General features: G+C 42.5%; 1 protein-coding gene across 2 annotated transcripts in view; it reads right to left on the reverse strand.

Annotated features, from left to right (window-relative positions):
- The window catches only part of KIF21B (kinesin family member 21B), a 461,259-nt gene that overhangs the window by 208,194 nt on the left and 234,256 nt on the right, over positions 1 to 18,809 (reverse strand). For both annotated transcript variants that reach the window (XM_073561060.1, XM_073561059.1), the window contains exons 16-17: positions 3,267 to 3,374; positions 1,100 to 1,168 (exon numbers count right to left, since the gene is read on the reverse strand). In XM_073561060.1, coding sequence (XP_073417161.1) covers positions 1,100 to 1,168; positions 3,267 to 3,374 — 177 coding nt within the window. The remainder of the gene's footprint in view (positions 1 to 1,099; positions 1,169 to 3,266; positions 3,375 to 18,809) is intronic.

Below are 18,809 nucleotides of genomic sequence, written 5' to 3' on the forward strand. Positions count from 1 at the left end.
CTCCCTCTAACTAAACTCTCCCCTCTCCAATCCGTCCTGAATGCTGCAGCCAGGATCATATTTCTCGCCAATGGTTACACAGATGCATCTACCCTGTGCCAGTCATTGCACTGGTTACTCACGTGCTACAGAGCTCAATATAAACTTATCACTGTCACCCACAAAGCGCTCCACTCTTCAGCACCACCCTACATCTCCTCCCTCGTCTCAGTCTATCACACTATCTGTGCCCTTTGTTCTGCTAATGACATAAGACTAAGGGTCCCGTTACATTTAGCGATGCACCAGCGATCCCAACAACGATACGACCCGGTCAGGATCGCTGGTGCATCGCTAAATGGTCGCTAGTGAGCTGCCAAACAGGCAGATCTCACCAGCGATGCAGCGACGCAGCAGCGGTCGTTACTTACCTGTCAGACGCAGCAATGATGACGTCCTCCGCCCGCGTCCACGCGTTGCTTGTCAGCGCCAGCAGGAAGCCGCCGACGTGAAATGGCCCAGGACGTTCTCGCGCGATCAGCGATAGCCAGCGGGGGAGCCGGTCGGAGGTAAGTGTCACATGTAGTGATATCGCTAGCAATATCGCTGCTGCGTCACAAAATCGGTGACGCTTTAGCGATATTGCTAGCGATATCGCTATGTGTGAAGCCCCCTTAACATCCTCAATAAACAGAACCTCCCACTCCCGTCTACAAGACTTCTCACGTACTGCGCAAATTCTTTTGAATACACTAACAAGGACAATTTGATTATTTCCCAATACCTACAGTTTTAAGTGTGCCCCAAAAACCTATTTCTTCAGATTAGCCTATCGCCTCAACATATTTATCTAAATTTCCTTGGTTTGCCCATATAAAATGGGCATATAAATAAATTTGCAGAAATAAATAGAAATACAGTGGGTACGGAAAGTATTCAGACCCCTTTAAATTTTTCACTCTTTGTTTCATTGCAGCCATTTGGCAAATTCTAAAAAGTTAATGCGCTGAGTCCAAAGCACTGCTACTTCCGGATCGTGGGCACCCGGCCTTATGCAAAAAACACATGAGAAGTGGAAAGTCGGTGAATTATTTAGGCACATATAAGGATTATTACTGACCTCCTGTGTCTTTCGCCTTAGCACCATTTCTTGTTGTCGTTTCTGCGATTCTAGAGCTCTAATCTGAAGCTGTCAATTTAAACAAAAATATTCAGGTTTTCTTCTTTGCTGCAATAATGTATAAGCTAGGCATGCCATTTGTCAGGATAACTTTTTTCATTTATATTCATAAGTACAAAAAAAGTTTTAAGCATATATATCAAATTTTTCCATAAAAAATAACGTTACGTATACCAACAAAGTATCAGAGTCTTTGTATAACTTTTCTTTTTTAACTGCATGCAATAAATTGTACGCTTGCGAGGGGTGCTCTCACTCCTCCTGTAACTGCTCAAAAATGTTTCATTGTATTGTTTCTATTGTCTGTACGTCCCCACTTAATTGTAAAGTGCTGAGGAATGTGTTAGCGCTATATGAATAATATTATTATTAACCATGATGTTCAATACAAATACATCCCAAAAAATGTTTGCTGCATGATTTATAATTTTGTATAATGGGAGACTATGAATAAGATACAGATGTAGCAAAGGTTACCATATCTCACAATGCAGCATCTTGATAACTTGTCACAGAAAGTTATCTCACTATAGAGGAATAAGAAAACGTAACAGTGCACAAGCCATTTACCGATGGTTAGGTGTTGAATTACCCTTATTGTGTGATGTGATATCCCAGATATGTGTAATCAGAGTCAAGATAATCTTTGCTAAATCTGTATGCTTAGGATTTGACAGATATTTAAAAAACAAACAACTTCTATATGTTTTTGATTACAGCCTTCTAAAACATATTACACTCAAACTAAGGTCGGGGTCACACTTGCGAGAAACTCGCACAAGCCTCGCATCTCAATACCTGACACTGCCGCAAGCACTCGGGACCGGAGCGTGCGGCTCCATGTATTTCTTTGCAGCTAAGCGCTCCGGTCCCAAGTGACGGTGGCAGTGCTGGGTATTGAAATGTAAGGGTATGTGCACACATAGTTTTTTGTCTCTGCGGATTTTGTAGAGAAAACCGCAGGAAATCCGCAGGACAAAGTGCTGCGGTTTTTCTGCGGTTTATCTGCGTTTTTTCTGCAGTTTTGCCCTGCGGTTTAACACCTCATAATGGATGAGGTGTAAAACTGCAGCGTTTCTGCACCAAACAATTGACATGCTGCGTTTTGAAAACCGCAGCAAAACCGCGCGGAAAAAAACGCAGCATGTGCACAGCTTTTTTTTAATTTCCATAGGAAATAAAGGTACTGTACAACGCAGCAGAATCTGCTGCGTTTCTGCAGAGCCAAAAACGCTGCGGAAACGCAGCAGAAACCGCAAAGTGTGCACATACCCTTAGACTCGTGTGAGTTTCTCGCAAGTGTGACCCCTTTCTACTAGTTAGAACATCTGGAAATGTAGAACCAATGTAATTGTCTCGCAAGCAGGTGGCGCATGTGTTTTGTAGATCTACTGTGCCAGAGGCTGGGCTTGCCTAGGATTGGCGTAGCTAAGCAGCTACTTGGTGTTTGCTGGAGCTCCTGAGTGTGGAGTCAGGCTTGAGCTGCAGGTAGCCGCCAGGTACCACTCCTAGGCAGCCACCGGTACTGAGGCTGCTGGCCCCAAAGGTCACGAGACGGAGGAATGGACTCACGAACTGGTTCAAGTACTGCCGATGCAGTTTCAAATTCACGTACAACCGTATGCAGTGTTAAAATGTAGGCTCTGGCCACACATAGACCAGGGGTTCGGGTTCAAGCACTGGCTGTACAAGGACCAGGGGTTCAAGTACTAACTTCAGGATACTATGACACGGGACGACCTGGCTTCATATAGTTGCAGACACTACCAACTACTAGGAAACTATAAGGGTTGCTCAGGCAGCTCCCTAATGGGGAGGGTGCCTTTTACACGCAAATACATCCAAGCTATTGGCTGGGGTATTTTATCATGTGTACATGCTGCCCCTTTAAGAGCAGGGTAGCACGCCTGCACTAGGCACTCTGTCAGGAGGTACAGTGCACACATACACAGGAAGCATGGCGGGGACCACGCCACAAGGCCGCAGTGGTGAGAATGCTGGCTTCCCTGTATGGAGGGGGAAGGGGAATAATGCAGAAGTGCCAGCAATTGCATTATAGTAGTTAAACATAGCATGTTTAACCTTTCCTTTTTTCTACATATCTTACCTCCTGCCTCCGTTGTTCCTTTTTCAGCTGAGATATCTCTCTGTTTCTTTTAGATTCCACAAGTTTTCTTCGCTGTTGCTCTTCGCGCATCTGTTTTACAAGTACAGCCTAGAAATGAAGATGATTAAAGTGTATATGTTATTTCATCAAGACATAAAATAAATGCATAGGTTAAGAGCCCCTTAGATGCTGCGCAGTTACCAGTCATTCACACTCTTTCAGTGGGGGGGTTACGTATCTTCAGCAATTTGCCAATTACATACTGTAACTTCCGCTCTTACTGTAGTGACTAATGAGATTCCAGTTCTAAACAGAAACCCCAGAAGTGGCTTTCCTTGGAGACAAATGACCAACAAAATAGACACCAAAGAAGACACTGAACCAGATAATTGCCTCACTAACTTGTCTTCATCAGATACAGTACCATTGAAGTAAAATTGGCAGCAAGTTTTATTTTTACAAAACACAAAATCTGGATAACTATTGTTAAGATACAGCAGAAACCCAAAATTAAGTTTCAGTCTAGTACCTTTATATATAATTTCACCTCCTTCTGCCCCTCTGTGCATCAAGCTTCATAGAGCTGAATGTATGATCCCAGTCTTATCTGCTAAAACTACATTTCCCAGCAGCACACTACTTCTTCTCAGTGCTGCAGCCCCTTCCTCTGTTCTCCTGTGTGCTTGCTCATAGAAATTGATAATTAGATAGAACTCAACATGGGGAAATCTTATTTATATAAAGCAACCATTGATGTTTTTGACTGTAGTAACTGTGACTCACTAGTTGTCAAAAAATCTTTACTATTTACAAACTCCAAATTTCATTGGTGATCCATGGGGATCTTCAGAACATGATCATGCTTTACTCTGCAAATATAGCAGATATGAGGATAGAATAGCTGAGCTGTGCTACAAAATGGTTCTAATTCAAAGAGGATACCATGAGAGGGTATGGGGGATGTTTTATTAGACAGGATCATAGGTGCATCTGTTTTGTATGAATTAGACAAGGCCATTCGGTGCAAGTGCAGCTGAAAGAATTGATACCAGTGGGATTTTCAGCATAGCAAAACTGAACTGTGCTACAACCCACCCGTCAACTATTTTATTAGACAGTCATTGAGTTCATGCTTGACCAACAGCATTAGAACTACTAGACGGTGGATTCAGTGGCTACAGAGGGTAAGAGAGCCCTAGGGTTCATTATTAGGTGATAGCTACAAAACAATGAAGATTGAAAAATAGGTTGTATTGGCATAAATTATTAACCTCTTTCTGCATTATGTATGGAAAGGGCACAGGAGCTGAGCGGAAAATGCCCACTATGTTACAGAGGCACCTGCATTTAACAACCATTTTCACCCACAAAAGATTTATAGAAATAAATGTGCAAAGCATTTTGCATAGCAAAAATATAAATTTTTTCCTAGATATGCCAACGGATATGCCATTTCTGTTGCCAGATGTGTTCATTGTATTACAAATATATATATGTGTATATATATATATATATATATATATATATATATGAATAAATATATATAGCTATGGACATACCTAACATCAAATGCATATCTGCTGAGAGGGTCTGGCAGAGCATGTGCACAAGGCCCATTTAGCAGGAGGAAGTGGTGAAGACTGGCACTATCTATGGCATAGCAGGGAGCCATAGAAGATGCGGCCTGTCCAAGGTCCAGAATATTCTGGCACCAGGTAGTGTGATAATGTAAGAAGGCCAGGCCTACCTAGTCCGTGACGGATCCGGAACTGTCGGGGGCTGTCACCCAGGTTTCACGGGGCAAAGTTTAAAGCCCCGGACCGACCTCTGCACCTAGGAGTAGGGGTGTGGCTAAGAAAAAAGGGTCACAGTGCGTGGCAAATCAGTGTGTTGCTGTGAGAACGTGCATCGCGCAGGAGCGCAGTGTCAGGGATTCTGTGGGGGGGGCAACTGCCAGAGCGGGCAAAAACCATCAGAGGCTAAAAGCTGTTAACAGAGACTGCCGACAACGACAAATCTAGTCCCTGCTGACATCACTGACCGTAACAGGACGCCCAGTCAGGACATAAGCCTACGCACGCACCGACGGGAGAATTCGGACACATGCTGTGAGGGGTTTCCCTTAGTACCTGAATCGAGTTGTTCATTTTCCCTGTATGCTGACAGGGGGAAAGACTGGGCTCTGTCTGGCTCGTCGTTTCCTGACACACCGATCACCGACCAGACCACGATAAATCACCGTTGCTGCCAGGAGCCAAGACGTCATCTTTTCCAGGACTACACTGGACTACGAGGAATCATCGCCACCACCAGGATCCAGGACGCCATCTTTTCCAGGACCATTCCGGACCCCTTATGCACCACTGCTTTGGCCCAACGTCCACATCCTGAACTAAACGCATTCTGAAGTCGTCAGACTGATAAGTTTGCTATCCTTGAACTTCCTACCCTATGCTTCACACCCGCTTCCCCTGAGTTTTGTTCCCTGTGTTCCTTTATACTGTTTTATCTGTTTTCTCTCTGCAAGGAGTATACGTGTTTAATTAAACCCCACGTTTATGCTTGATCTGCCTCCAACCCGTTACTGCATCTTCCTACCTGCTCACACTAATATCAATTCACATACTGATTGTGTCGGGAGCAGAAAGATAGAAGACATCCCGCAGTCTGAACTTGGCGGTGCAATGTAGTGATGTTACTATGCTGCCTTAGCCGGGAGCAGAAGGACAGAAGACATCCAGCAGTCTGCTTGTAGCATGAAGTGCTATGCAGCGATATTACTACAATGCCTTGGCGCCTTTGTAGGAGCGGAGTGAGGCAAGTTTAGTGTTTGTTTGTTTCTTATTGCCACAAATATGAGGACAGTCATATGGGAGATATATCTAAGTTGGAAACATAGGGGAAATACTACTAAGTAGTGACATACAGGGGGAATACTAATAATAAGTGGTGGTTGAAATGGGGGAATATTGCTAAATGGGGGACACCATTAGGAGAATATTACTAAGGTGGGGGAAAAAAATGGGGAATATTAGCAAGTGGGGGTACAATTAGGGGAATATTGCTAAAAGGGGCATACATAAGGGACACAGTTTGAAATGGGGAATATTGCAGATGCAAAAAGGAGAATATTGCTAAGCAGGAACACAAATGGGGGATATTACGTTGTTGGAGCATAAAGAGTATCATTAATACTGTGTGGGGGAAACTGTTACAGTGGGGGGGGCACAGAGAGAGCACTATTACTGTGTGGGAGACTAACACCATGTGGGGGCATAGAAGTGATAATATCACCATGCGGGGAGATTAATTCCAGGTGGTTTCTGTTGACAGAAAAATAAAAAATGAGTTGAGGCTATCGGTTGAAGGGGACAAAAAAGTAAAAGCGCAAAAATGAAAAATTGCCCAGGATTGATGCTGTTAAACAGTTCATTAGCACAATTTATTACACAGTTTAGTTTAACCATTGGAGTTTTTCTTTTCTTTGTAATGTGCTAATTCCCATAATGTTCATATGAAATGCTGTTCTTTTCAAATCCCCCACATAAAAAATAGCTATTTTTTTTCAATAAAAAGTATGTATCTAAAAATCCCGCAATTGAAAAAACTTATCCCATAAAAAACTAGCCCTCATGAATTGAGTAATAAAAATATATGCTTCTCAAAAGGCCTGGATGGGAAAGGGAATAATGAGTAAGAAAGGTATAGGATAAGTTAATTATAAGTAGAACCCCAATATTGGAAAGAAACGTTTACATTTCTTTCTATAGAAAGATCTTTTATTATTGTGATACACAATACAAATTATAGTTTGGTTCTGTAAAAGACAAGAAAATCTACGTAAATGTGAGGATCAGTTAAAATTTGAATATGTAAGCATTACTGAATTTTCCCACAAAATTGAATTTAACCCCTTAGTGACTGAGCCAATTTTGACCTTAATGACCAAGCCAATTTTTTTAATTCTGACCAGTGTCACTTTCTTACTTATTGTACTTTATGACAATGGCAAAATTTCCTCGATGAAAAACTTGAAAATGTTGCCATTTTCAAACTTTTAATTCTTATGCTCTTAAATCAGAGAGTTATGTTACACCAAATAGTTAATAAATAACATTTCCCACATGTCTACTTTACATCAGCACAATTTTTGAAACATAGTTTTTTTTGTTAGGAAGTTATCAGGGTTAAAAGTCGACCAGTGATTCCTCATTTTTATAACAAAATTTACAAAACTATTTTTTAGGGACCATCTCACATTTAAAGTGACTATTGGGAACCTACAGCTCTGGCAAAAATTAAGAGACCACTGCCCAGTTTTATAAAAATCAGCTTCTCTACATGTCTGACAGCCATTCCAGTGTCAGTTGAATTTCAACCAGAGTACACCTCATTCTACTTAATGTGCTTCTGATTAGGTGATCACCTGAACCAAATCTTATTTAATGAAGGAAAGTATGGCAGGCACGGCACTGACTAAGGACCGTGCCTCTGACTGCGTAGCCCCCAGAGATTTAGCTAGAGGGTCAGATTACGGTGCCAGAATTCCTCCCTCCCACTATTCCCTCCAGGTGATGCTCTACTGGGTCCCCCGAACGACCAATAGGGATAAAGAGGAAGGGGTGGCCAGCCACACCCACAGTGCTTCCTCTCTCTTCTCGGCTGACAACAGGAGACCTTTCTGCGGCTTCAGGGAGTATAATATTCTAGATATCAGGTCTCATTATCGGGGATGTGAATGCATTTACTGTATACGCCATGCATTGCTGTAGTTTCTGACCCTGTTTATATAGTTAGAATCATTATATCCTGGGAGATGTTTGTCCTCAGCAATTTCTATATGTTACTTCCCACATTGCAGATCCTCTCCTGTGTGCCTGTGGCCTGGCTGCAGACATGGGTACATATATAGTAATATATATAGACAAGGCTGTATATTATGTACTGCATGGCTGTTATGCCACGGATTACTGCCCTATTGTTCATGGCGGATATATATATATATATGTGTATATATATATATATATATGTGTAAGTCTACAGAGAGACTACAGACTGGCCCCATACCTGGAGAAACTCCCAGACCCCAGAGACAGCAAGATCCTGAGCCGATATAGACTCAGTGCCCACAGTCTGGCCATCGAATCTGGCCGACACAGGCAGAGCTACAAGCCCAGGGAGGAAAGACTGTGCCAACACTGTGACCAGGAGGCCCTGGAGGATGAGACCCACTTCCTGCTACACTGCCCCAAAATACTCAGCAGTGAGGGACACTCACTTCAGGAGACTCTCAAGACTCTCACATATCTTCACGGATTTCATCACCATGAAGGAGGAAGAGAAAACACATATCCTGCTGGGGGAAGAAGAGAGAGCAGTGGAGAAAGCAGCGCAATATGTGAGCGCATGCAATAGACTGCGAGAAAGAGAACTATGATATGCCTTGGACTTCTATGGCCCAACCCTGGACCTGCCCCATCCCCCCATCCACCTTCCCTATGCCATGGACTTCTATAGAACCATCCTGGATCTGCCCCCATCCACCTTTCCTAAAGCCCCTACCCAACATCCCTACAGTCCCTATCCCTATTCCCTTTTGTACACTTGCTTTGGCAAAACTAATGTGTACTTAGTCCTGCCAATAAAGCTTCTTTGAATTTGAATTTGTATATGCACTGCTATATATATATATATATATATATATATATATATATGTACTGCAATGTGGTGCATGGTGTAGATATAGATACAGCAATATAGTGCAAGGGGTATTTATAGATACTGTAATATAGTGCAAAGCAGTTAGGTATATGTATTGCAATGTAGTGCATTGTGAATGTATGTGATTCTTCAATATAATGCATGGCATATATGTATATACTGCAATTTATTGCAGGGGTATATATACTGTAGATACCACATTTCAGTGCATGGTGCTTGTACAGATACGTTTTTAAATAACTTCCCAATACAACATGAAGAATATTGGGCTATTATGGCTGATGTATAGACTCTGCTGTATGATATATAGCAGAAGTATCACAAATATTACTAGGCAGATATACATTTTGTATTATAACTATCCTATATATGGGTCTTGGTTTATATATTTATATATATATGTCTATATCAATATTTCTATCTTTACATAGTATTATTATATATCATAGACACTGGGTATAATACACAATGGTATATACATAGTGCTGTTGGATTCATGGCTGATATATCGATATTCCATTATCTAGATATTTCTGGATCATACATGGCCGATTCTGGGACACGGCCAGTATATATATGCTTTTGTGTAATACATGTGGCGGATCTACAGATATTTTACATAATGCATTGCTGATATATCAGATAATTCAGTATAGTATGTGGTACAGTTATGTATATGCTACAACATAACGCCATTACTGAGGAGACGCTATTACTTATAGTTTAAAGGAACAAAGAGATTTAGATGCCATGTGCTATCCTTTACTGTCAGTTTCATGTTACCATTTTACCAGGCTGTATGCAGGGGGGGATTACACACGCATTCCTGAGGGAGGAGGAAAAGGATAGAATTACACAGAGCTGGCAGAGAAAAAAGGGGGCTACAGGGGGGAAAGCTGTAAAGGGGGATCATAGCTGTAGCTTGGAAGTCACACGCCAAGGAAATGGCGAGATTACTTTCCTCCTATGTAGTACCTATGTTGGCATCCTGCCCTGAGCTATACACTTAGCATGCAGTGTATACAGATTCTATCTATCCATGCCAGGCCAGTGCGCCTGGGAATATATTCACTTCACCTATATAGGTTGCACCACTGAGTATAGCTGCCCCTCAGTATATATATGGCTGTATAGCACCCATGTATGTATACCTCCTGAGCTATAGCAGTGCCTCAGTACATATGGCACTTCCTCTATATGTATAGCTGTACCCCGGAATTATATTGCTACATGGTGTATACATGATATATCAATACTCCAGAAAACCAGTAAATATAGCTGTACTTCTCTTGGACCATTATAAGCCTGTATAGGGCTGTCTCCTGTATATATGGCAGCATTTAGTTTTTGAAATGTGCTTTGCTTTATGTCTCCCCCTAGTGGTGCTGCATTGTCATTACAGTAGGTCAACAGTCATGCCATATACCCACCATTTGCTTACCCACATTGCCTATGATGGGGTACCGCCGGATAGTGCGGCAGGAAAGAATTTACCTGGAAGCCATAACCACAAGTGCCGGCCATTACTGAGGGCGGGCAGCCCTAGAAACACAAGTGCTGGCTATTACTGATGGCGGGCAGAGCTATAAACATAAGTGCCGGCCATTACTGCTGGCTGGCAGAGCCATGGATACAACAGTCCTGGCCATTAATGAGGGCTAGCAGAGACATAAACACAAGTGTCAGTCATTTCTTAGGGCGGGCAAAGCCACAAGATCACTTGTTAATGCTCTTCTGTTCTCCGATTTGCAGGATTTCAGACTCCTTCTCCCCATGGCATAGCTATTAGGCACCCAGTGTCTTCCATCCCTTTGGGACACGGTGGCCAATCATTGATGCCTTTGATCCACGCTTCAGTTACACCAGCTACTTGGCAAGGCTACGGTAAGGCGTGGGAGGAGTGGTGCTCATTAATTTGGGGTAAGCCAGTCGACAAGTGCGACCGTGCGAGATGCGAGGTTTTGGTAAAAATTTTAAACCGACTTACACTAAGAAACGCTTCGGGTACAGCTGCACAACACAATTTATCAGGCTTAGCATTCCTTACTAATGGGATGTGTGGACGTCACCAAACAATTTTTCATTAAACAGGCCTTTAAAGGCTGGATAAGACTACAACCTAGTCTGGAGTGTCGTCTTCCTATCTCACTGAGCCTACTGTGCGATATTATAACTATTTCCTCATCAGTGTGCAAGTCGCAATTCGAAGCTGCCCTGCTAACAGCAGCTTTTGCTATCGCTTTTTTTGGGGCACTTCGCATTAGTGAGCTAGTGTCCCAGTCAAAATCAGCGGTGGAAGGCGGTTTTAATCAGCGATGATTTAGTAATATGCAGCGGCGTTCTGCGCTTTCGCGTGCAGAAATCCAAATGCGATCCCTCAGGCAGGGGCTCGTGGGTCCTAGTAAAGACATCAGATGGCCCTGTAGGCCCGATAAAAGTAGTCAAGCACTACGCGAGTTTAAAACAGGGAAGCAGATTCTTCCTCGCGCACACGGATGGGTCCCCCCTTACCAAGTACCAGTTAGTGCAATTTTTAAACAGGGCATTCAAAAAGTTGGCGCTAACCCAGCAGAATACGGTACACATTCCTTTCCAATAGGAGCCGCCACCGAAGCAGCCAGAGCAGGAGTATCGGAAGCAAAGGTGCAAAGGATGGGTAGCTGGAAATCCTCGTGCTTCGCCAGGTATATAAAACCCAATTTGCTCTATTAACACACTTATCGTTAACAGGAGTTTGTAAACCCACGGTGTGGATAATAGGTCACTCATACGTCTTCTGGACGAGGAAAAGGGCTGAACTGTGGCAAGGCGGTTTAAGCCTGGGCTTGCATGGGCTAAAGGTCAATCAGAGAGGAGTCAGAGGTCTAAAATGGCAACAAAGGTTCCCAGAGGTGCTAAGCATCGCTATAAAGGCAAAAGGGCCAGTGATATTAGTATTGCATGATGGTGGTAATGACCTGGCTTACCGGGGCTAAAGGTCAATTGGAGAGGAATCAGAGGTCTAAAATGGCAACAAATGTTCCCAGAGGTGCTGGGCATCGCTATAAAGGCAAAAGGGCCGAATTGCGGCAAGGCGGTTTAAGCCTGGGCATGCCTGGGCTAAAGGTCAATTGGAGAGGAGTCAGAGGTCTAAAATGGCCAGCAAATGTTCCCAGAGGTGCTGGGCATCGCCATCAAAAAGGGCCGAACTACGGCAAGGCAGTTTAAGCCTGGGCTTGCCTGGGCTAAAGGTTAATTGAAGGAGTCAGAGGTCTAAAATGGCAGCAAAGGTTCCCAGAGGTATAAAGGCAAAAGGATCGGTGATATTGGTATTGCATGCCGGTGGTAATGATCTTTGCACAAAAAAAGCGCTAAGCTTTGCACGGTAATGGCTACGGACATAGAGCGCTTTACGTATCTTTTCCCTCATATGGTGTTGGTATGGTCGGAGATAGTTCCATGAGTGGTATGGAAAGGAGCAAACAAACCAAATGCCATTGAAAGATCAAGGAGAAAGGTCAATGCAAAGATGGCTAAGATCGTGAAAGGAGGTTTCGGCGTCGTGGTCCGACATTACCAATAGGAAGCAGGCTGCTCAGGACTCTTGTGGCCGGATGGAGTTCATCTTACGGACACTGGGCTCGATATATTTTTGTCTGGTTTGCAGGATGGGGTTGAACAGGCCCTAAGGCTGATGGGTGGGGGTCGGAGTCCTGTGTAGGTCATTCACAGGATCCTCCGTGGCGGTAATGCCAGGAGGGGCAAGGGTTCGTAACCCTCATTTGGCTGGCTCGCATGTCTATCACAGACGGGGCCTGCGGCGTTAGAGCCAGTTGCAGAACGTACTTTGTTCCTCCCCGCGTGGTGTAATTTAATTAATAAACTGTGACCGACCTGATCAAGCCATCCCTGGCCTATTTTCATTTTATTGGAGGGTCAAGAGGGAGGGGGGAATGCACCGCCTACGACAAAACGGGTCTACTCAGTCTGGCAGGCACGGCACTGACTAAGGATCGTGCCTCTGACTGCGTAGCCCCCATAGAGCTGTTGTCCCACCCTCCCTCCCTTATTTATATATGTCGTCGTTTTGGGTTGCCTGTACAAAAGTTTTCTTTAAAAAAAAAAAAATACCTGTTATTGTTTTGTTTTAAGTCACAGCGGTAATGCCGGGAGGGGCAAGGGTTCGTAACCCTCATTTGGCCGGCTCGCATGTCTATCACAGACGGGGCCTGCAGCGTTTGAGCCAGTTGCAGAACGTACTTTGCCCCTCCCCGCGTGGTGTAATTTAATTAATAAACTGTGACCGACCTGTTCAACCCATCCCTGTCCCGTTTTCGTTTTATTGGAAGGTCTAGCGGGAGGGAGGAATGCACCGCCTACGACAACGGGTCAACGCAGTCTAAAAAACCCTGCTGTGGTGTTCAAAATCCTCTTACAATAGGACAACCTGGATGGCAAAACAAGTGCTGGTAATATCCCAAAAGTACTAGGAATGAAAAAATAACTTTTATCCATGCCAAAGGAGTTGAAAAGAAAAGTCTTGAGAGAGGAAAAGAAGGGCTCAATTCTGGCTTTACTAGCAGCGGGATACAGTGAGCATCATGTTGCCTCCATGCTTAACATTTCTAAGACGGCAGTCCATTTCAACAAGGTCAAGCAGCAGACATTGGGGACAACAAAGCTACAGACCGACAGAGGGCAAAAACGACTCTCCACTGACCGGGATGACTGTCATCTTATTCAAATGTCACACAGCAATCGCTGGATGACATCAAGTAACCTACAAAAGGAATGGCAAATGGCAGCTGGGGTGAAGTGCATGACAAGAACAGTTTGTAACAGGCTCCTAGAGGCATGACTCAAGTCATGTAAAGGTAGAAAAAAGCCTTCCATCAATGAGAAGCAAAGGAGAGCCAGGCTGAAGTTTGCCAAAGACCATAAGGATTGGATCATAGAGGACAGGAGTAAGGTAATCTTCTCTGATGAGTCTACTTTTCAGCTTTGCCCAACACCTGGTCATCTAATAGTTAGATGGAGATATGGAGAGGCGTACAAACCACAGTGTCTTGCACCCACTGTGAAATTTGATGGGGGATTGGTGATGATCTGGGGATGCTTCAGCAAGGCTGGAATTGGGCAGGTAAATCTTTGCGAAGGATGTATGAATCAAGCCGCATACAAGGTTGATTCCTTCTGCTCAGGCAATGTTTCCCAACTATGAGAACTGTTTTTTTTCAGCAGGACAATGCTCCATGCCACTCAGCTAGGCCAGTCAATGTGTGGTTGAAGCACCATCACATCAAATTCATGTCATGGGCAGCCCATTTTCCAGACCTGAACCCCATTCAAAACCTCTGGAATGTAATCAAGAGGAAGATGGATAGTCACAACCTATCAAACAAAGAAGAACTGCTTAAATTTTTGTACCAGGAGTGGCAAAAAGTCACCAAAAAGCAGTGTGAAAGACTGGTGGAAAGCATGCCAAGACACATGAAAGCTGTGATTAAAAATCATGGTTATTCCCCAAAATATTGATTTCTGAACTCTTCCTGAGTTAAAACATTAGTATCGTTGTTTCTAAATGATTATGAACTTGTTTTCTTAGCATTACTTGAGGTCTGCATGCACTGCATTTTTTTTTGTTATTTTGACCATTTCTCATTTTCTGAAAATACAAAATGTAGTGCTTGCAAATTCAAAGACATGTAAGTAGTTTATAGAATAAAAGAGCAATTTACATTTTACTCAAAAATATACCTATAAAGAGAAAAATCAAACTGAAAATTTTGCAGTGGTCTCTTAATTTTTGCCAGAGCTGTATATGACAGAAAAGTGACACCATTCTAAAAACTGCATCTCTCAAAGTACTCAAAATCACATAAAAGAAGTGTATTAACCCATGCCATATACCCACCATTTGCTTACACACATTGCCTATGATGGGGTACCGCCGGATAGTGTGGCAGGAAAGAATTTACCTGGAAGCCATAACCACAAGTGCCGGCCATTACAATGTGTAAAAAAAAATTAACTTTTTTTCACAAAAATTTTACTTTAACTCCAAATTTGTTATTTTCACAAAGGTAAAGGGAGAAAATGGACCCTAAAATATGTTGTGCAATATTCCCTGAGTAAGGAAAATCCACTGTTTAGGCACACGGCAGGGTTCGAAAGGTAAGGAATGCCATTTGACTTTTTGTACCCAAAACGGATGGAATCGAGAATAGACGCCATGTCGTGTTTGGAGAGCCCCTGATGTGCCTAAACAGTGTAAACCCCCTACAAAAGACCACACTTTGGAAACTAGACCCCTTAGAGAACTTATATAGATTTGTCATGTGCACTAGGTGCTTCACAGACGTTTATAACGTAGAGCTGTGAAAATAAAAAAATCACATTTTACCTACAAAATGTACCTTTAGCCCATATTTTTTTATTTTCACAAGGGTAACAGGAGAAAATAGACTAAAAAAATTTGTTGTACAATTTCTCCTGAGTACGTCGATACTGGATAAGTGGAGGAAAACCACTGTTTTAGAGCAGGGCAGGGCTCAGAAGGAAGAAGTGACATTTTGGAACGCAGACTTTGATGGAATGGTCTGCCGGCGTCATGTCACGTTTGGAGAGCCACTGATGATAAACAGTAAAAAAAAACACAAGTGACCGCATTTTGGAAAATACACCCCTCAAGGGTTTTATACAGGGGTACAGTGAGCATTTTGAATCCACAGGTACTGCACAGAATTTGCTAACATTAGGTAGTCATATTGAAAATTTTCATTTTTTGAGTGAAAATGTTTTTTTAGCCCCAAATTTGTAATTTTCACAATGGATAATAGGAGAAAATGGACCCCAAAATTTGTTGTGCAATTTGTCCCGAACGCGACTATACTCCATATGTGGTCAAAAACTTCTGCTTGGGCAACATTGTAGGGCTGGGAAAGGAAGAGTGCTATTTGCCTGGGATAGATTGTGAATGGTATGTCACATTTGAAGAGCCCCTGACATGTGAAAACAGCAGACACCCTCCACAAATGACCCCACTTTGGAAACTAGACCCCTCACGAAATTCATCTAGAGGTTTAGTGAGTATTTTGAACCCATAGGTGCCTCACAGAATTTTATGAAACTGAGACGTGTAAATATGAGATTTTAGAGGTAAAAATGTAATTTTCGTATTTGCTGCAAATTTGTCAGTTACAGAAGGGTTAATAGGTGAAACTAAACCCTACAATTTCTTGCACAATTTTTCCCGAATGCGGTGCTGCCCCATATGCTGTCAAAAATTACTGCTGGGCCACACGTCACGGCTGAGAAGGAAGGAGCACTATTTGGCTTTTGGAGCACAGATTTTGCTAGAATAGTTTGCGGGCGACATTTGCGAAACCCCGAACGTGCCAGAATAGCGAAAAACCCCAAAAGTCACTCCATTGTAGAAACTGCACTTCTCAATGAATTCATCTACGTCTGCAATGACCATTTTGTAACATCCACGCCAGGTTTTATTCTGGAGAATTGCAAATCTGCCAGTGTGGTAACCATACATTGTGCCCCCATACAGTGCAGCGCCCCATTGTGCTCAGCTTGTGCGTCTGGCGACACACACCCATAAATTAAATGCCTTCTCTCCATTACAATAACACCAAACATGTGGCCGCTTACTGTGGTTTAAGCAAAATGGGGCTCTGGAGGGAGGCATTTGGATTTGGGAGTGCAGAATTCACTGGACTTTATTTGAGAGGCAGGAGCCATCTTGCTTTTCCAGAGTCTTTGTGTTGATGGATGGTGATGATAGACCTGAGTGAGGGCCAGTTTTCTGATGGGGGAAAAATAAGGGTTTTTATTGCTAACATTTTGAGGTACATAACATTATTCGATCGCTTCCATAATAAGGCTGGGATCACATTCTTGTGTTCTATGCTCAGCACTTATGTGGGGGCTTTCATGTAAATCCACAAAAACCACCCACCATAAGGCAGATGGAGATACTTCGTAGTCTGTTTGGTGTCTGCTCAGGAGGTCTCCATCTTTTTAGGCGTGCACAGACAGATCTGTGGTCGCACACACTTGTACGCTAAAAAGATGCCTAAAATGATGGGACATCGCTGGAACACAGACCAGTCCAAAGTGACTCCATCTGCCTCATAAATTAGTGGTTCAGTCGGGATTTTGTTTTGAATCGCGGTTTTGGGGAATTTACACGGAAACCCCAACGCAAGCGATCAGAGGAGGGTGTAGGATAAGTGTGAGCTGAGCCTTTTTGGGCGGTAGAATGAACAAATAGACAGCAGTACAAGAATGGTTATTTTTATTTTTTCACGGTTCACTGTGCAGTATAAATGGTGAGGCGGATTTATTTTTCAGGTTGGTGTGACAACAGCGATAACAGATTTATATACGGTAGCTTTTTTTAAGTTTTGCTGCTGTCACACAATAAAAATGCTTTTTTATAAAAAAAAGTGGCTTTTTTGTCGCCATATTCTGAGAGCTGTAACTTTTTTATTTCTTGGCAAATAGAGCTGTATGAGGGCTTATTTTTTGTGGGATGAGTTGAAGATTTTTTTTTATTCCAGTTTGGGGTACATAATATTTTTGATCGCTTTTTATTAACATTTTTCAGACATAGAATGAACAAACACCAGAAATTCAGTTATTGCTTTTATTTTATTTTTTTTTGCGCCGTTCACTGTGCGGTAAAAGTGATAAGACAGATTTGTTCGTTGGGTTGGTATGGTTACAGCGATACTGGATTTATATAGTTTTTTATGATTTGCTATTTTTACACACTAAAAACAATATTTTAGCAAAATGAATTTGTTTTGCACTGTCCTATTCTGAGAGCTGTAACTTTTTTTTTGCCAAATGAGCCATATTAGTGCTTGTTTTTTGAGGGACATTTTCATTTGTATCTTTTTTTTACATATGACTTTTTAATCGCTTTTTATTTTTTGTGAGTCACTATGATGAAAAAGCGACATTTTTGGCGTGTTTTTTATTTTTACGGTATTCGCTAAATGGAATAAATAATGTTCCAGTTTTATAGAATGTGGCAATACCAATTATGTGTACTTTTTGTGTTTATTATCAGAAAAGTTGCGTTTTGAGTGGTAAAACGGATTTTAGTGATTTGTGTGCACATTTTTGTTTGTTTTTTACTCTTTTATATATTTCGATTTACTTGTTTTCACGTTTTTACAATTTTTCACTGTGGTACACGTATAATTTTTACTTTGATCACTGGTCTCAAACACTGCTGTACTCATTCAACTGCGGTGAACTCACCTCTGCACTTTTTCTCACTGTGCTAGCGGTGGTTCAGGGCACGGCTGGGAACGCAGTCTCGGTGATCAGTGGTAACCTTTGATATGCCTCTTGCAGCAGCTCATTCCGAAGTGGTTCTCAGCCTGGAAGGTCGCATCTTGACACTGTCCAGGTTGAAAACTGCTTATCCCCAAACATGGATTATGGCGTGTGACAGAAAGTCAGATAGGAGAGCCATATGGTTGTTTTCTATTTTTGCTTTATTACAGAAGAGGAGGGATTCAGTGGAATGGGAGTTAGGTGAGTTTAACTGTGTTTGTTATTTTTAAATAAAAAAGGAAAAGTGTGGTTTGTTATATTTCAAGTAAAAGACTTTATTCTGGCTGAGTCATTATTTAACATGTAAGTATAGTATTCGTAATGGATAAGAGTCTTATAGACGCCTCTGCATTACTAAGCCGTGGGCTTGATGTAACAGGACAAAGACAAAGGTGACATCAATCCCACAAATGTGAACCCCACTTGCCACCGCCACAGGGCAAGTGGGAAGAGACGGGCAAAATGTCAGAATTCACGCATCTA

Source organism: Dendrobates tinctorius, unplaced genomic scaffold, assembly GCF_039654945.1.
Source record: "Dendrobates tinctorius isolate UK_male_01 unplaced genomic scaffold, ASM3965494v1 ptg000312l, whole genome shotgun sequence".
Classification (NCBI taxonomy): Eukaryota; Metazoa; Chordata; class Amphibia; order Anura; family Dendrobatidae; genus Dendrobates; species Dendrobates tinctorius.